Source organism: Doryrhamphus excisus, linkage group LG1 (assembly GCF_037039965.1).
Source record: "Doryrhamphus excisus strain RoL-2023G ecotype Guam linkage group LG1, RoL_Dexc_Guam_v1.1, whole genome shotgun sequence".
NCBI classification, from domain to species: domain Eukaryota; kingdom Metazoa; phylum Chordata; class Actinopteri; order Syngnathiformes; family Syngnathidae; genus Doryrhamphus; species Doryrhamphus excisus.
The window spans coordinates 18,354,658-18,372,775 of record NC_136357.1 but is presented as its reverse complement, the minus strand read 5'-3'; the positions used below and the strand labels follow the sequence as shown (position 1 = coordinate 18,372,775).

At 43.3% G+C, this 18,118-nt stretch overlaps 3 protein-coding genes and 1 non-coding gene across 13 annotated transcripts in view; 2 read left to right on the top strand and 2 right to left on the bottom strand.

Moving 5' to 3' along the window:
• Positions 1-733: 733 nt before the first annotated feature.
• aplnr2 (apelin receptor 2) lies at positions 734-2,098 on the bottom strand. The gene has a single exon (XM_058075784.2). The coding sequence runs from the start codon at positions 2,096-2,098 to the stop codon at positions 746-748; it is 1,353 nt and encodes a 450-aa protein (XP_057931767.2). The 3' UTR covers positions 734-745.
• Positions 2,099-5,673: 3,575 nt separating this feature from the next.
• On the bottom strand, positions 5,674-12,156 carry pus7 (pseudouridine synthase 7). 2 transcript variants are annotated; one of them, XM_058076551.2, is made up of 17 exons: positions 12,042-12,156; positions 11,086-11,400; positions 10,931-11,015; positions 10,415-10,534; positions 10,207-10,348; positions 9,697-9,714; positions 9,428-9,539; positions 8,357-8,434; positions 8,151-8,279; positions 7,948-8,073; positions 7,815-7,876; positions 7,583-7,743; positions 7,220-7,346; positions 7,054-7,155; positions 6,512-6,641; positions 6,278-6,369; positions 5,674-6,207 (listed from the first exon to the last, which is right to left on the bottom strand). In XM_058076551.2, the coding sequence occupies exons 2-17, from the start codon at positions 11,388-11,390 to the stop codon at positions 6,071-6,073; spliced, it is 1,926 nt and encodes a 641-aa protein (XP_057932534.2). In that variant the 5' UTR covers positions 11,391-11,400; positions 12,042-12,156; the 3' UTR covers positions 5,674-6,070. The 2 variants fall into 2 exon arrangements, with proteins under 2 accessions (XP_057932534.2, XP_057932535.2); XM_058076552.2 differs by lacking the exon at positions 9,697-9,714.
• An 84-nt stretch (positions 12,157-12,240) lies between these two features.
• The window catches only part of srpk2 (SRSF protein kinase 2), a 51,356-nt gene continuing 45,478 nt past the window's right edge, over positions 12,241-18,118 (top strand). For 3 of the 9 annotated variants that reach the window (XM_058074964.2, XM_058074959.2, XM_078791700.1), the window contains exon 1: positions 13,244-13,402. In XM_058074964.2, the coding sequence (XP_057930947.2) occupies positions 13,311-13,402 (92 nt within the window). In that variant the 5' untranslated portion in view covers positions 13,244-13,310. Of the gene's footprint in view, positions 12,381-12,923; positions 13,122-13,242; positions 13,403-18,118 lie in introns of those variants that run through there. The other 6 variants (XM_058074956.2, XM_058074962.2, XM_058074957.2 and 3 more) reach the window with 4 other exon arrangements.
• On the top strand, positions 12,704-12,777 carry trnat-agu (transfer RNA threonine (anticodon AGU)). Its single transcript has one exon. It is a non-coding gene; the product is annotated as a tRNA-Thr (tRNA).

The following is an 18,118-nucleotide window of genomic DNA, read 5'->3' as shown; positions in this document are numbered from 1 at the left end:
TCAATCCATTCCATAGTTTGATTCCACATACTGAAATGCTATGGCTAGCATAACGTAGTCCTAGCATAGAAGTGTTTCAAATGTACTTCTTCCCTGAGATCATATTTCTCCTCTCTTGTAGAAGTACTGGATGACATTTTTAGCTAATTGTTTATTTTTAGCCTTATGCATTATTTTAGCTGTTTGAAGATGAACTATATGAGCAAGTTGAAGTATTTGTCATTTTAGAAATACGGAGTTAGTATGTTCTCTGTAGGCGGCATTATGAATTATCCTTACTGCCCTTTTTTGATTAGGGATTAAAACGTGATTCATTTGGTAGAAGATACTGTTCACTGCAAAGGACATTTCCTAAAAAATACATAAACACATTTACAATACATTTTGCAATACATAAACACAAAAATAGTGTTGCATATTTATTTATTTGAAAACTGCACAACAGTTACAACTTGTGTTTGATTCTCAGAAATATTGTCTAAGTCATTCAGCATGGCATCTGTCAGTTTGGACAATTTAAATTGTATTAAAAGAATAAACAATTGCCAGGTGGTATTACCGTAATTATGCATGGGGCAACAAAAAATGCGTATTTTACATGCAGTTTCAATGGCCGGAGGACTCCAAACTAGCCAAACTAGCGAAAATTAGCAAACAACCCCATGCACTTCAGGTCACCACCCCATTGTATTTAGGTCTGGGCTCTGGCCAGGATGGATGTAACCCACCCCGCTTCTGTGCCATCTCACCCCTCAGTGATTATGTCAGCATCCTGTGTCGGATCTGCCGTCTCCTCCCGTGTCCTCATGGGCAAGCCTGAGCTCCCTTCCTCCTTTGGCGCCTCCCTCTTCACCTCCTTTCCCTTCCCGTCTTTCCTGCAGGCCGTCCTGGACAAGAGCAGCTGAAGAGTCCACTTGCATTTCTTGTGGAAGGATGGGTCACATGCAGCATAGAGGAGGGGGTTTAGGCAGGAGTTGAGGTAGGCAACGCAGGTGACGTACGGCTGCGCCGCCAGGAGTATCTGGTCTACGGTGCAGGAGTACGGGAGTAATCCCAACTCCAGCAGCATGGATAAGGTCTTGTTGACATGCAGAGGCAGCCAACAGAGGAAGAAGGCCATCACCAGGGTCACGATCACCCTGAGGAGTCTGCGCTGGCGCCGGCGGTCGGGTCGAGGACCCTGTCCAAAATGTCTGCTGAGGAGGCGGGCCAGGGAGCAGTAGCACATCAGCAAAACCACGAGAGGGAGCAGGAAGCCCACAAGCGTGGACTTGAGGCTGAGTGCCGCCGCCCACCACATCTCTGCTGCCTCCCTCTCCTCCTCGTCCAGGTCTGAGCCGGTCAGCATGGAGTAGTCCATCTGGCACAAGTATACCACAGAATCCGACTCCTCCACCAGGAAATCCTCCTCCACTTCCTGGACGGACCGCAAAAGCAAACCAGGAAGTGCCAGAACCCCCGCCAGCACCCACGTCCCTCCCAGCACCCACATTGTCCGACTGGGGCAGCCCCACCGGGCGGGTGGGGTGCCAGAGTGCCGGCGTCCAGTCAGCACCCAGTAGCGCTCCACACTGAGCATGCTCAAACTGAACACGCTGGCGTACATGTTGAGGGCGGTGAGGAAGCTGCTGAGCTGGCAGAGGACTTGCCCGAATGGCCAGTGGTAGCCCAGCCCCGTGTAGGCCGCCCACAGGGGCAGGGTCACCAGGAAGCAGAGGTCCGCTAACGCTAAGCTAGCTATGAGGGAGTCTGTTAGTGACCGGGACGGGCGTGGAATGAAGGAGGCGCTGGAGGAGAATCTGCATCTTCTTTCGCACTTCTCCTTTTTCTTCTTCTGTAGAACACTAGAAGCTGGTACGACGCTGCCCTGCTGCTGGCAACACAACCTCCCAGCGTTCTTCTCCGTGGACCTCCTCCCCTCGGCTCGGTCCAGGTAGGCCCAGAGCACCAGCCCATTGCCGAGGCAGCCTACCACAAAGGCCATCAGGTAGATGGACGGGATGATGGACAAGGACGGGGACCAGTCGGCGTAGTCACATTGGAAGAGGAGAGTAGCAGGAGATGATGAAGGCGAGGTCAGGAAGTCTGCGTCTGACATGTTGGCCTTTATTTAAAACTTTTCCATCCAAATCATGGGAACAGCTCGGCAGCTACAATGTGATGGAAAACCCAAAATCGGTTGGTTTTTCGTCCTCTTTGGCTTTTATATGCTGATCTAGAAGAGTAAAGAAAGGCCCGGTGTTAAAATAATTTTAAATATCACCACCAAAAAATCAATTTTATAAACAATAATTATAGTTTTACATGCAGAAAACAATGCAAAATAATCATGAATGGCAACTGTCTGAAAAGTGAGGACTGTTCATTCATTCATTCATTTTCTACCGCTTATCCTCACAAGCTTATCCTCACAAGTCCAGGGTGTATCCCCAGGCGGGGTACACCCTGGACTGGTGGCCAGCCAATCACAGGGCACATATAGACAAACAACCAGTCAGACTCACATTCATACCTATGGACAATTTGGAGTGCCCAATTAACCTAGCATGTTTTTGGAATGTGGGAGGAAACCGGAGTACCCGGAGAAAACCCATGCATGCACGGGGAGAACATGCAAACTCCGAGGGTGGAATTGAACCCTGGTCTCCTAGCTGTGAGGTCTGCGCGCTAACCACTCGACCGCCGTGCCGTTTACTTTTCATGTTTTTCCAAAATATATTAATTAGTAAATCTTGCTGTTTTGCAGTTGAATACATTGTATTATTATTCAAAAAATTTTTGATTTTTTTTTTTACCTAAATGGCGCATTTTCAAGTGTTGTGATGATATGTAGTATTATACACTGCATGGTCAATGGGTGATGCTGGATGTCCGAACAAAGTCTGCAACTAAACTAAAACTTGCAAACTCTGAAATGTTTATATTCGGTGAATAAGCAGTATATGAACAGTGTGTTAGCCAAGTTATGGTAATGTGACATTTTTTGAAATATTAGCAAGTGGCGGTGTGGAGACGTGCTCTCATTTTGGTTATTGATTTTCCCTCAGTTTGTGTTCATGTTGTCGCAACCACTGATTTTAATAATTGGAATGTGCAAACTTAAATTGAAATTGTGTGGTTTGTTACAATACCATGCATATTATTATAACTATAACAACATTTGTAAGTTTTTTTTTTTAATCCAGATCCGAGATTGGCTCGGTTCATAAATTCCTATGGGCCCTTTGAATCACTTCAAAAAGCAATACTGAGTGATTCCTACATCAGATCATCAGAATGTTAGAATGTCAGCGTGCACTTTGAATTTTACAATAAATAACAATATCAAAGCACAATATGGATGTGATGTAAGCGTTGAACCACCAAAGCATGCATATTTGCCAAAGTCACATACCTGTACCTGCTGTCAATGTATCAGCGTTAATTAAAATGAATCACAGTCCACTGTTGGGAGCATCAGTCTTGTTAAATCCACATGATGAGGAAAGTGTCTTTGTGGTTATATATAAGGTACCCCCTCCCCCGCCCTCCCCCATAACCTCCATCCTTTCACTTGTTCTCACAGCAGACCACACCGGTTGACTGTTACGAGACCCGCAAACACACAAACCCCAAACTCACACATACCTCCTAGGAGACACAATGCCCCCCCCCCCCATTCCTCTCCCCTCTTCTGCTTGCAGACACACACAGATGCTAAAGACTATACTTAAACTATATGAGTCCTAGTCAATGTACGTGTACACACATGTTTGGAGAAACACTTTTATTTGTCTCTCTCCTAAACAAGCAAGATGACACAAACGCCAACCACACACACACACACACACACTCAGACTTTGCATACTCGTGACTCTGAGTTTGTAGCACAGAAGCTGACTTTTTATTAAAGATGAACCGCAAACAAGAGCACAAGTGTCAGGAGGTTGAAAAAAGAAGTAAAAAATGCCAAAATTAAAGCAAATTAATGCAATAAAAACAATGTGATTTTTTTTTACAGCTGTGTGCATTTTTGTTTTTTCTTTGCATTCTGACTTTTATTAAACATCATTAAAAGAACATAGTAAAAAATTTCAAACGTGCACAGCATTTTATTTTATTCTGCTTATTTTTCTTTTTCTTATTTTTTTGGCATTTAATTCAACTTTTATTTAACCAGGATTAAAATGGCACAAAATGTAATATTATTAACCATACATAAATAGCTGTACATTTTTTATTTTTGGGTGACATTTTTATGTAATTTTCCAAATAAAGCTGAGTACAAAAAAAGTAATTTAACTTCTATTCAGCCATAGTTTTTAAAAAGAAAATAATAATTACTGAATTGCAATGAAAACAATGCACACTGCTTTAAAAACAGTTTTGAGAGTTTTAAAATGTGACAATGAAAATGTACATTTAAAAAACGTTTTTATGTTGCTGTGAGCTCATTTTTACTGATACTACTAGACTCCTGAGTAGGTCAGCATGGGGTCACAGTGTGATGCTCCAGTAAACAGGAAGTACATGTTACCATGTGGGGGGGGGGGGGGTCGCTGCCATCAAGCCGTTGTTATGGGAACGAATGTTTTCAGATACATTCCAGCCTTTTCACTTGCTAGTGAATGTACACACAAATGCACATGGTGGGTAGAAGGAAACTAGAAAAATCACTGCTGAAAGCATTCCCACATACTATTATTGTAGTCGGCCATTTTCATCTAGTCATTCCACTTTTTTTTCCATTTACTCCTCCATTTCGTAACCAATTCAAACAAATCCAACATCAAAATGTTCAGCTCACTCAGGACAAGTGTGCTACCTATTCAGGTTTTTCAAAAATACTCCCACATTTAGTGCAATTTTATATTTTCTGTGTATATGTTCTCATAACAAATGAATGGCCAATTTAAATGGCACCCTCGTGTAGTGAAAAGTCGCTTAAAATGTTCTATTACTGAATCACTTTGCAGTTGCGATGGCGTGGCTTGGTTCATAAAGTATGTGCTTTCAAACCCAAAGGAAGCTGGTTCAATTTCTGCTTATGCTTTAATCATGTTGTTTACTGCAAAAAGGCAGGCTAATTGTAAGATTAAAATGACTAGTTTCTGGGGAAACGAACAATTTTAAACTTTAATTATCTGTCAATGCAGCAAGTAAATGTGGGTATTTCTTAAATTGAGATTTTTATATCTAGAAATAGGCATCAAGTTGTATTCAGCAGTAGAGGGGGTTGTCCACGTTGAAGACGTGTGTCGCTCCACACGTGTTTGTTTCTGTATGTTTACATACGGGAACCTGCCTATTGTGTTCTGCGTTCTGATTGGCTGTCACCATTGTCAATCAATCTTCTTCCCGTCGTCGCAAACAAACTACCTTACAGAGTTAGCTGAGCTAGCTAGCCACCTATAAACAACAAAAGTTTGCATATATTGAAAGTGGCTCCACAAAGGTAGGCTTCAAAGTCAGAATTTAAAAAAGGGAACAAGTTAAAGACAGCAAATTACAATTTTGCAGTAATTATGCAAGATTTTGCAAAAACATTTTTGTAACAAAGCTAATTGTAGCAATTTCACAAGAATAAATATTACAACCCCCCCCCCCCAATTTCCGGTGTGGATCGAGTACTCTTGTATGAACCATGTGAGTCCATGAGAAGCAACCCTCAGGTAAACATTTCCTCACTTTCAACAACTCGGAGATGGAATTTAATTTATTAAGTAAGACTTAAACAATGCAGAATATAAACTTGTCAATGATTTTAATTTCTCTAAACGAGAAACCAATATTTACCTTCAGCTGAATGTTATTTTATGAACTAAAAGAAAAACAAATAAAAAGAAAAACTCTCCAATAACTACAAAGCAGGTTAAAAAACTAAAGTTATCAATTCAATCGCTGATAAATTGGTTAAAAGAAAGCACGTCACAGGCTCTCATATGAACTGTAGTTGTCCACAACAGGAAGTATCCGTTCATGCTCTGCAGCAGTCCATTCGTGCGAACCTGCTGATTTCCTGTTTTGATTGCAATCATTACTCTGTAACAACTGGATCTTATTACATTGAGCGTAAAAAGAAGCTCTGTCGTCAGTTCAGCCAGGTGGTGTTGAGCTGCGTCTGCTTCTTGATGCTCGTGTCCAACTTGAGCACCTCTCGGACGGCCATGGTGGCGTACGTCGAGGGCGGCAGAGAGAACTCCAGGCGCAGGGCTCGGTACTTGCCCTCTGTTTCACGGGCGAAAAGAGGATGAGGCGTGTCCACCGTGTTGGAGGGAAACGTTGCGTTTTTAGTCACCTTTGTTGAAGACTGGAGCTGGTTTGTTCTCCATTTTCTCAAAGTCGGTGTGCACCAGAGAGATCTTTGGGTCGTCATACTGGATCACCTCCCTAAGACATAAACGTACCACATGACACAAGCACTGTCACGCCTACAGGAAGTGAACAGTAAAGAAGATGTAGAGTTGGACGGCGCCTTTATGCCATGACAGCCTTCTAGAAGATTCCACATGTGATGTGAAGGTGCACCCACCAGTTGACATCGCTGGGCCTGATGAGGACACGTCTGTAGGCTCCTGCCAGCGAGTAGTCCTTCACTTTATGCCGCATGTTGTCGATGTCCAGCCCATCTGAGCTCAGCAGTTCTCTGTAGCCTTTGCCCACTGAAGCACACGTGAAGAAATTACCGTTTTGTCCCCCATTTTGCCACAGTGACTTTTTTATAATGTTTTAAAAGGTAACATGTCCTGAGAACCTGCACTATAGGAGCACTAAAGATGACAAAAATCTATCATCCCCCTTACTTGTTTGCTATACTTTTAAGGGAAGAGGTGCTCAAATGGTTGCCAGGTTTTTGTAAGAAAAAAAAAAAAATCAGGGTTCGCTACACATCTTAAAACGAAACTGATTTCTTCATCATAGCGGTGTTTTGACCATTGTGCTACACGCAACATATGTTGTGAATCCTCTGGAATGTCCCTCCCTGCAACCCACGACCCCGTCCTGGGAACCACTGCATTGTGCCACCACAGAATTGTTGTAAAATGCCATAATGCTATAATGTGGCATTCGTACCATGATGCGATGGGTAGATGACGTCGTACCCAGGCAGTGGCATCACAATATCATGGATGGAGTGGCTCTTGGCCTCTTCCTCTGACAGGATGTGTGCTTTAGCTTTAGGAAACAAGGACATTAGTGTGGATTTGAATCCATTTGTCCCAAAGGGATAGACACTAACTTCCTTGAAGCACCAGGTCGCCCTCCACGGCTTTGAGTCCAAAGGCCTCGATCCTGCGGCTCACCATGGTGTTCCACACCACACTCTGGTAGCTGTGGATGTACATCAGCCGGTTATTCCGCGGGATCTGCACAAACAGATGAGGAAGCGTGATTGAAAGCGGTTAGCAGAATACCAACCCCATTGAGTATTGGGTCTGGCCAAGGTCTAAACCTGCTCCATATGAAAAGTGCTTTTAGATGCCATTTTTTGTGAATGGGTGCTACGGAAAACAAGAAAGGCACGGCTGTAGACAACCACAACATTCCCGCACAAACACCGGAATCGTATTTTCTCAAGCATGCCAATATGAAGGACACCAACCAGTCCAAATGCAGTGACGATGTTCTTTTTGCCAAATTTAGAGAGACCTCGTAGTAGCTGACCCTCCACGCAGCGCTTGTTGGGCAGCTTCTTCAGGGCTGCCTCCGGGTCCTGAGTCTTGGCCCACTCCTCCCTGCAGCGGACCAGGAATTCTTTCTCCGCTGCGTACGATACACAAAATGCCAGCGGAGCTACACAAAGTCTACTACGGGCAGACGGGTGGGCTTCGTACCTCCGGGTCGAGGCTTCAAAATCAAATCCACCACTTGGTTCCAGTCGTTTTTCAGGATGGCCCTGTCAGGACCAAAGAGCAACTGTTAGCATGTAGCATAAGCAGCATTTGTGTATCCCTGCAACAGCGTTACCTGCCAACTTGTTGCGTAGGCACCGCCGTGGTGCCAAAGCGTTGCATGCCGTAGTAGTTGATGAAGCCTGTCTGCTTGAGGGACGTCACGGCCTGATGGACCTGGGTGTCGGTTCCTGAGATGTTCCTGATGCATGAGAGTGGGATGCATTTCAAATTAAACCGAATTGGTGAAGCGTTTGATGGTTTGACAAACACGCATACCTGATGACCACAGTGAAGTGGTTCCCCTGCAGCTCCCCCAGCTTCAGAGGGTGGTTCTTGTAGCTGAAATTGCCCAGTTTGAGGTTCATGAGGCACTTGTTGAGGTGGGCCAGCCTCTCCGCTGTAATCCTGTGGAGACGGAGAAGGTTTTTCCTGAATGAATCCAACAAAATGCTTCTCATAAAAACATAGCCAAACACACTCACTTGAGCACAGCGATCTCCTGCACGGTGATGGCCCTCTTGTCCTTGGTGCCCATGTAGGAGAACATGTTGGGTCTGAGCCTGGGAAAACATGATGATGATGATGATGTCAGGAGAGTGCAAGAGTGCAAATTTGTTCTTATGGTAATAAAAATCTGAAAAAAATGCAGAGCCTTGCTTTGTATATGGTGGTGGTCTTCCACGACAGTCTCTTTAGTACGTGATTTACTGGTGTACGCAATCCATGGCTATAGTTCACAGTTGAAAATGGCGATTAATCATGATTAATGAACTTAAATACAGTGATTAACTTGATAAAAATATTTAATCATTTGACAGCCAATGGAAAAAAGGCATTTATTCCTTAAATATAAATACCTATAGTTCACAGTTGAAAATGGCGATTATTCATGATTAATGAACTTAAATACAGTGATTAACTTGATTAAAATATTTAATCATTTGACCAGCCAATGGAAAAAAAGGCATTTATTCCTTAAATATAAATACCTATAGTTCACAGTTGAAAATGGCGATTATTCATGATTAATTAACTTAAATACAGTGATTAACTTGATTAAAATATTTAATCATTTGACCAGCCAATGGAAAAAAGGCATTTTTCCCTTAAATATAAATACCTATAGTTCACTGTTGAAAATGGCGATTAATCATGATTAATGAACTTAAATAGTGATTAACTTGATTAAAATATTTAATCATTTGACCAGCCAATGGAAAAAAAGGCATTTTTATCTTAAATATAAATACCGAAAATAAATATTTAATAAAATATTAATTATGAATGTGAGTGTCAATGGTTGTTTGTCTATATGTGCCCTGTGATTGGCTGGCCACCAGTCCAGGGCGCCCAAAGTCAGCTGGGATAGGCTCCAGCACCCCCGCGACCCTCGTGAGGAAAAAGCGGTAGAAAATGAATGAATGAATATTAATTATAAAACATCACAAAAATATAATATTGTATACAATAATTTGCCTGCAATATTAAATATTTTTTCTTTTAGATGTAATGTATCTGTGTGTGTATGTGTGCAGATGCAAGCAAATGTCTACCTGAGGAACTTTGACAGCACATTGATGGCGTCCATTGTGTCCCTGTTCTCCTTGTAGAGCACAAAGTGGCAGAAACTTCCCCGGTTTCTGGGCCAGAAGTGTTTCCTTGGGGCTTAAATAAAGACAGAAAATAAAACAAACAAACAAAAAACAATCCAGCTTCCAGTCAATACTTGTGTGACATTGTTTTATTACCTTTACTGACAGTGACACCCCTTATGAGTATTTAATATGTGAAACTGTTACTATAACAGCTTCTTTCAACTTACCTGCAGATGTTTTCACCTCTATCTCCAGTAGAGCAGTATAGAGGACAGGATAAAAGAGCGTTACTAAGAAATGAGGCATATAAGTGAGGGGATGAGCTGCATGCGTGAGTCCACTATTGAACTTTGAATGAATTTCAGGAATCTTTGGAAGGCATGATGCATGATGATTCAGTCCAAATGTTACTCTCATGAGCAGACTCATGCAAGTGTTTTTCAGTCATGCCGAGGGACATACTGGGTTTTTTAGGTCTGCGGAAAGACGCCAAGTAAACATGCAGCGACTTACAGCCCATTTGAGCCTTCGACATGCAAGATCAGCTCGGCGAGCAAAATATTCAATATGTGCACGTTATGGTTTTTCTTTGCCTTTTTCCGTAACGGTGGTTTAACATGTTAATGGAGATGGCTTGACCCCGGAACAGATTATTTTAATGAAATTCAAACTACACTTCCAGATAGGATCGTATCCGACCTCAGAGGTTCCACTTGATGGTTCTGGTCTTAACTGACCTGCCAGAGCTTTCTTCCCAGCAGCATGGTAGGCCACTATAAACTTGCGACCGTCTTTCTCCTCCGTTTTTGTCTCCAGGCCGGGAAACTGAGTTTTGATGGCTTTGTGCACCTGCGTCCGCTTGTCCTTCGAATCGTCCCCCTGTGTTGGTACAAAGACCACATATGACACACAGCCCAAATATAAAAAAAGATCCAGATAGCCCACCTCGATGGAGACGGAGCTCTCCTTGTTCTTGAAGAGCTGAAGATCCCCGAGCTGCTTTTTCTGCTCCTCTGTGAGGATGTTGCACTCATTCAGCTGCTTTTCTTCTGCTGCTGCTTCCTCCTGATGGGACAAAGGCATGGATAGGAACACATGGGCCCAGTCACTGCTCTGCAACAACAGTATTTACAATTGTCCATCTCAGGGCTAGTCATCTGATGGACATCACACTGGCCCATGAATTCAGTTCAACATTTTGACATTTTTGCAGCAGATTCCTCTTCATATAGAGGATCTTTGACTAACAGTAGATCCTGATAAATAGCTGAGGTATTCTGTGATATAGAGAATCTTGACTGGTGTTTGTGGCAGTGAATCCTTAAAAACGGCAGAGAACCCAGGTCTTCTCCGATCTCTGTGTGGCCCACGTGCTAACCACTCGGCAACTGTGCGGCGTTCCCCAAAGAGTTGAATAACCCTGCTATGCATAGACAAAATGTGTTGGCACTGTGGGTTTACCTGAAGCTCTTTAGGAATAGTTAGGTCATCTAAATGAATTATCTTCCCTTCTTTGCTGATTTCATTCACCACAAAATCAGAGTACCTGACAAAACAAAACCAAATAATCAGTCAGTCTGAAAAAGTAAAGCATGGACCGTTTGTGGCGGACAAACCTCTCCTTCAGGATTCCCGAGAAACCTTCGTGGTTGCTGACATAATTGCAGATACCCACATCCACCTCTGTGAGGCCATGCTTCATCATGTCAGCAAACGTCTCTCCCTCCTCCTCGCCATCGTCGTTCGGCTCGCCCTCTGGCTCGTCCTCGTCATCTTGCTGCTGAGGAGGAAGAGGAGCGCCATTCTCGTGTTCATCTTCAACTTTTGCTCTTTTAGGTAGAATGACTTCTTCCTCATCCTCTGGACAGCCTCTCTTTTCCCCAGGCTGGACTAGAACTGGTGAAGACGTTGGCTCATCCATTGTAAGAAGACTATGGGGCAAAAGGGGGCAATTCTGTTAAGCTTGTTAAGATATTGCACTTCAACTTCACATGTACATATGAATCGTTAGTCTTGAACATGCATGCATTTCATTAAAGCAGGGGACACCTAAATTGCAACCAAACTATGAAATACTAACTTTCATCAGCAGGTTATCTGCAATGTGCATCATAACAAGGTACTTTAATATACTGAATATAATTCTGCCAGTTGGTGACCCCGCTTTTGATATCGTAGCTCCACAGATTAGCCGACACCGTAAAACATGACACTGTTTTAGCAATCAAAACAACTTTGGCTAATCTTATCTATAGATTTTATAATATATAATCTTAGCTACAGATTTTCTCTTTGTGCTGTTGTCCAATTACTTACGCTGCGCCATCTTGTTTGCAAAATGCTTATCAAAAGAGGCAAATCGCTCCTTGTATGAAGTGTGGGTGCTGGAAGGAAGCTGGGTTGTTTAGCTTTAGTTTTCATTGACCCATATGTTGCGGCACAATATTGTGTTAGCAAAGGTGCTAATTCGCAGTGTCATGAAATAGAACACAATGTTTGATGTGGCAAACATTGGACGTTAGAGGCTAAATAACTGAATACAAATTCTACGCAAACATCGGGTTACGCCTACCTGTTTGTTAAAACAGTCACAAGAACCACATTGAAGGCCACTCGTCTTTACACGTGTGTGTATGTATGCGCTTGCGTGTTTATGTCACTACTTCCGGGTCCTGCTCATACGCCCTCCCACTTTGCACGCCATTGGCCAGAGATCTTACAAGACGGGCGATCAAAGCGCTCGTAATCAACTTTAAACTAATCTATAACGCAAGCATCGGCTTCTATGACAAAACAATAAATCAACAGCGTTGACTAATCGGTGTGAAACAAACCAGATTACCCGTTTTAATGGGATCTTCAACATTACGAAGCTCTATTGGAGTTTAAAACAATTGTATGCGCATTGTGGGTGAGTCATGATACTTTGCGACAGAAGAAAGTCGCTTACGGCGTCCGTGAGGTTGTGTCATTTAGCCTTTTTGGAAGATATTTTGCAGAGTTTGCAGTGTTCAGGTTCGTTCGGTTAAGATCAAGAAACTGATAATGTTATTATGAATTAGTATGGTATGCGTCAGGAGGGACAACCGGAATATAAAGGGCTCAAGTCAAAAATTAGTGTGGCGACCCCCTAACCAAGGGAACGGCCGAAAGAAACAAAGAAAAAGACGAGAAAGTACCGCATTAATACCGCAATTAATAGCCATATTAGTATTTTGTTAGCGTATTGGCACCGGCGCCGTGGCTTAGTTGGTTAAAGCGCCTGTCTAGTAAACAGGAGATCCTGGGTTCGAATCCCAGCGGTGCCTTTTCTTTTACTTTAGCGTAAAGCTGCTATTGAGCTTATGTGTTGGTAAATAAAGAACTACTGCAGTTTCACTGCCGTAATGTATTATATAATATAAAGTCAGTCATATATATTATTTTATTGTTTATCCTGTTTATCCTGTTTCAGTTTGCCAGGATAAAACTGGAAGAAGAGCCTGAGACGTTGCATGCAATTTCGCCTTTGGTCGACAGGAGGAGTGCTCACCAGCCAAAGCAGGTTGTGGATGCTCGTGGAAAGTGTGTGTGTGTGCGTGTGTGTGAGTAAAGTGTGTGTCGGCTGTCGCTAAGCGAGAAAAAGAGGACGGCAACATGATATCGACAAAAGGTGCGTATATATCGTATATATGTCTTCGCTTTATTTAGCGTCTGCACCGAACCGGAAGTGCAGCGGTGCCGGCTGGCCAGCCTTCCCTCTTCATGCCTTCTAACGTGTGTCTATTCTCTCTCACCCGATTCCCCTTCTGCCTTTGGCTGCACACCTCCCCTGCTTCCCGTGCAACCTCGCGTTTACCCGATGTCAACTCACTTGGACCCGGCAGTGATAGCCATGCATGCCAGGAAGAGGAGGCCGAAGGGGAAGAAGGAAAAGCCGGGTCATCATCGCAGGTAAGTCGGGCTTGTGTGTGGAGAGGGGGAGCCTTGGTGGGGTTTTGTTTGCATGTGTGTATGTACATTATGCAGACGCTGGGAAACACAGACTGGGTGCACAATGGGCCAACATGCAATGGATGCTGGGTGGGAGGGGGGGTGCGCATATGTGTGGAAGTGGGCAGAACATTTGCAGCTCTCTTTAAAGCACTTCATGCCTTAGCCTCCATGGGCCATTGTTATTTTGCAAGATTAATCATATTTGCAAATGTGTCAGCCACTGTTTCCGTGGCTTTAAATGTCACCATCGATTCTCGCTGTTGTGTGTGTTTGTGTGTGTGTGTGTGGTCTAGGTGAAAAATACGACTGTCTGCAGTGGTTGTGTAAAGTGCATGCGAATTGGGAGTGCAAGAGCGAGTGAGTGGGGGCTCTTTCTTTTATGGCGAGATGTGATTGGCGAGACGTCACACACTGGCACCCACAGGAAGCATTCATCAGTGTGGTCAGCCCCGCTAGTTGTGTTGGTATGTGCTGGAACACCCCCGTCCTCCACCTCCAACACCTGTTTGTTAGAAATATACAGCACGGGATGATTTACGGTTCGATTCCCCGTTTGGGCATCTCTGTGTGGGGTTTGCGTGTTCTCTCCGCGTGTGCGTGGGTTGGAAAGCAGCGTATTCAGGGGCCGAATTAAGATTAAGATATGCCTTTATTCGTCCCTCTGTGGGGAAATTTGTATTGCACGAGTACAGAGTCAGTTAGGCAGTACAAAATACACAATATAGAAAAATAAACAATATAAACAACCCAAGTATTAACAAAATCAAAGTTTTTCCCAGAGTTATATACAATACAGTATGTAGATAATATGAAACGAGATGAGATATATGACCAGTCTATACACTGAGATCTTGTTAGAGAGTTAATATGAGTTAATATGAATTGCATGTTAAGTACTATATATTTGTACATGTTGGTAGAAAATGAAACCTCTCGCGACCCCCCTGGCAATTCCACGCGCCCTACTGGGGGGGCTCCTCATTATGTTCCCATTATTTAGGTTAATAGTCTAGAATTCCATGCCAAATAATCCTCCCCCCAAAACGACATATTTATTCCTTGTGACCAAAAATATCCCAATGAAAAAAAATGTGCCAAAAAAAATCACATTTTTTTTCAGGCAATGACTGTTCCAACAAAGTATTAAAATAATATGAGATTTTGAGAATAAAGTCAAAAATTACACCAAAGTCGTAATACGACTAAGACAGCATTGAAAAGGGGGGGCATATGTGACCTTTGACCTTGGGCAAGTGGAGGGGTCAGGAAAAGGAAGTAGGATGTGAGAAGGCTGAAATATGCTCAATTTTTTGGGAAAAAAAACATAACTTTTTAGCATAACTACAAAATATTAATGTGGCCCTCACTGGAAAAAATTTGGACACCCCTGAGATTGACAAACAGACTTAAACCAACAAACTTTGTATTTTGTTATATCCTTTTTAGTTCACTTATACCTACCTAATCCCTGCTGTCTTCACTGTCTTTAGACCGCTCCCTAAAATAACGTCCCGCCATGCATGTTGCTGTGTGTGTGTCTGTTGTGCCTGTTGCCGTAGAAACACCGTCTCTAGCAGGCCAGTGGTCATAATAACACAGCGAGCCTTCTTTCGGTCTCCAGTCTGAGTCGCTACTCGGGACAAATGAGGAGTGATTGCGCTCATAAATGTTGATGATCGGCTCGCTCTTGTAAGAACGCCTGTCCCAGCGGGGTAAGTTGACTTCACCCTTCAGAAATACTTTCAAAACAATGTTATGATCTACAGTATTCGTTTTTAGTATTCCTACATTGCTCAGTTTTGCGCTATTGGCATGCTAACTTTGCTATAGCTTGGGGAACCTCACTCCATCCCCTTAAAGTGTGTATTTTTGGTGCACATGGTACAACACAAGAAACATCCCCCCATTTTTGACTTCCAGTTAGTCCTCTGCTGGTCGCTGCCATCCTGTGAAACTCATTCAGTAAGAATTTCAGAACAAATCCAAAACTGTGTCTTATGTAAACAAGCAGCCTCTTAACCCTCAAAATTGCTGCATCAGAGTGATAACTGAAGAGCCAACACATAAGTGCCTTTTACACAGAACCCAGAGTGATGTCAATGACACATAAAATAGGTGTAGCAACAGTTGCAGCAGATATTACACTCTTGATATTACTTCTGAAGCCTGAAGATTGCTGGGTAGTCCTGGTCTCCCCATTCCATGTTGGTCCTTTTCACTCAGGCGTTATCCTGTCTCTGTTATGACTCTCTGAAATCGGATTATTTCCTTGTGGACTTGGTTTGTTAGCGCTTTTCACACAGACCAACGACAAGGGAAGAAGGTACAACATTCTTGTTTTTTAGAGCCGGCATACTAGAAGTGGCTCGAGACGTCATACTGATTCCTTTATGGCTGTCAAACTGCCTCTGCAGCCAGAAACTTGCCTGGAACTGGTGCTTATCAGACTAGTGATAAGAGGAAAAGGTCAAATATTCCTGCTCTTTCATAGGCCGTGTGAAAAAGGCCGTAATAGCCGTCATTTTGCCCATGTTAGTACTCGGAAGCCTAAAAATTATCCTTTGTGTTGGTGCTTTTCACACAGACCAGCAACACTGGGAAAAAGTGAAACATTTCCAGCTTTAATGTCCAGTATGAAAGGGGCTTAAGACATCATCCCTGTCATGTCTCTGATCTAGCTCTGAAGCCTGAACATTTTGGGGTAGATTTTGTCCCCCCATTCCATATCTGTGCTTTTCACACAGACGAGACACAGGAAAAAGACAACATAGCGATATTGGCAACACAGCCATCCCGCGTCCTCCATTATGACTATGAAATTTGTGTTGGTGGACTTTTCGTCCCCATTTCGTGACGGTGCTTTTCACACTGATGGGAAATTGACATAATTCCGGGTGTGGTTGGACTTTGTCTTCCCATTCCATGTTGGTGCCTTTCACACAGACGATACAGAAAAAAGGCTCACGATTCCCATGGCTAAAAGGCACTATCATAAATCTATCATCCTGCCTCCATTATGGCTTTGCTACTATCAGTGTGGCTTTTGGCGCCGCATTCCGTGTTGGAAAACACTTTTTGCTGTCTTCCGGAAATTGTCTACTAAGTCTCCTCCAATAACAATTTGTTCCACTGTTGTGTCAAACAGTACATTTCTGAGAGAAATCTTGTATCACCTTGTTTCATTGATCAGACCGCCTTGATTTAAAAATTCCCTTCTATCCATTCCAATTAACCATGAATGCAGGCTCAGGAACAACAAAGTCAATACCCCCCCCCCCCCCCAACACACACACAGCATCAAACTTGCAATGTCGGCTCCTAAGTGTGTGTGTGTGTGCGTGTGTGTGTCCTTCACAACCCATCAGTTTGTTTTTAAGCAAAGCTGCTTTTATTGTGAAAAGGACAGTCTGTCCCAACTAGCACTGTGTCTGCTGCCCAATGTTTCTATTATAGTTATTTTATAGTAGTTTTTACCATTACTGCTTATTTACTCATTACAATATTATGTAAAAAGTACAGTATGAGGGGGAAAAGTGGGAAGATTTTGCCTTTTGCAGTAGTCCTTTGTGATTGCAGTTCTCCCAGTGACCATTAGGGGTCAGCAATGAGCCGTGTAAGCTCTTATGTCACTCAGTAGATGGACAGTTTGTCCTGGAAGTAAAGGTTTAAGTGACAAAGTTGGACCTACTTGAATGTCACCTTGTAGTCTCACAATGCCAACTAGAGAGGGAGGGGGGTGAGCTCCACCAAGTGGATTAACTGCATCCTGCAGATTTAACTCAGTGTGAACAATATTTTGGTGACCCAGATTATGCTTGCATTTTATAGAGGTCTATATTTGATATGACAACGGCTAGCTGAGGTATAAAACACAGTAAAATAATTCTTCTGTCTGTTCTATTTGTAGCATATCCCTAATGTTATTGAACAAAAACACCACTGATAGCGCTTGTCGTGCGTCATCATAGTGCAATCAGGTGATCCAAAGACGGCTGCCTACCTACTGCATAAAAATGGCTACTCAGGAAGGTCGTCGATATGTCAATTGATCCGAATTACCGAACACGCGTAATTGCGCCCAGCGTTTTGTGCGCGTGTGCATTTTTCCACTTGAGGGTGGTGTTTACAGCTGCTGACACGAGCACATCCGCTGTTTTTAAAAAAGGAGCATCCTCCCTTTCAGTGTAGTATCTTTGATTCATTGCTGCTTTGTTCATCCAGGATGATGTGTATGCATCCTCCTCTCTCTTCCCTTGCAGCCAGCCTCCATCCACCAGGCAATATGGAGAAATAGGCCGCTTAAAGATAGCTCGCGGCAGCCTCAATACTTGCTCCGAAAATATATCTGCTCATGAGAGTCATCATCTTCCCCCCACTCCAATTCTGCCCTCCCTCCCTCACTTCTCCCCCTTCTTTCTTAGTGTGCTTTGGCTCCATCGCCATTTCGAGAGCATCCTTTGAATTTGCACGTTGATAGCCTTGCTGATAGACGGCCTTTAAATGTGTGTGTGTGTTTGATGGAGTGTATGTATTCTGGGCTTCTTAAATTGGCATTTCTCCTCCTGAATAATCTGCCCACATCACTTGGGCAGTGTCCCCAAACGGCACCCCCCCACCCCACCCCTCTGCGACCTGACCTAGCCTGACCCAAGAAATGCTTACAAAGATGCTCCT

Bases quoted from the DNA above. Each gene is read 5' to 3' on its own strand.
- aplnr2 (XM_058075784.2), bottom strand. From the start codon at position 2,098: ATGTCAGACGCAGACTTCCTGACCTCGCCTTCATCATCTCCTGCTACT.
- pus7 (XM_058076551.2), bottom strand. From the start codon at position 11,390: ATGGATGAGCCAACGTCTTCACCAGTTCTAGTCCAGCCTGGGGAAAAG. The intron at 10,535-10,930 runs GTAAACCCACAG...TTGTCCCATCAG, and splicing joins CTATTCCTAAAGAGCTTCAG to GAGGAAGCAGCAGCAGAAGA. The intron at 6,642-7,053 runs GTACGAATGCCA...CGTGTGCTTCAG, and splicing joins CATCTACCCATCGCATCATG to TGGGCAAAGGCTACAGAGAA.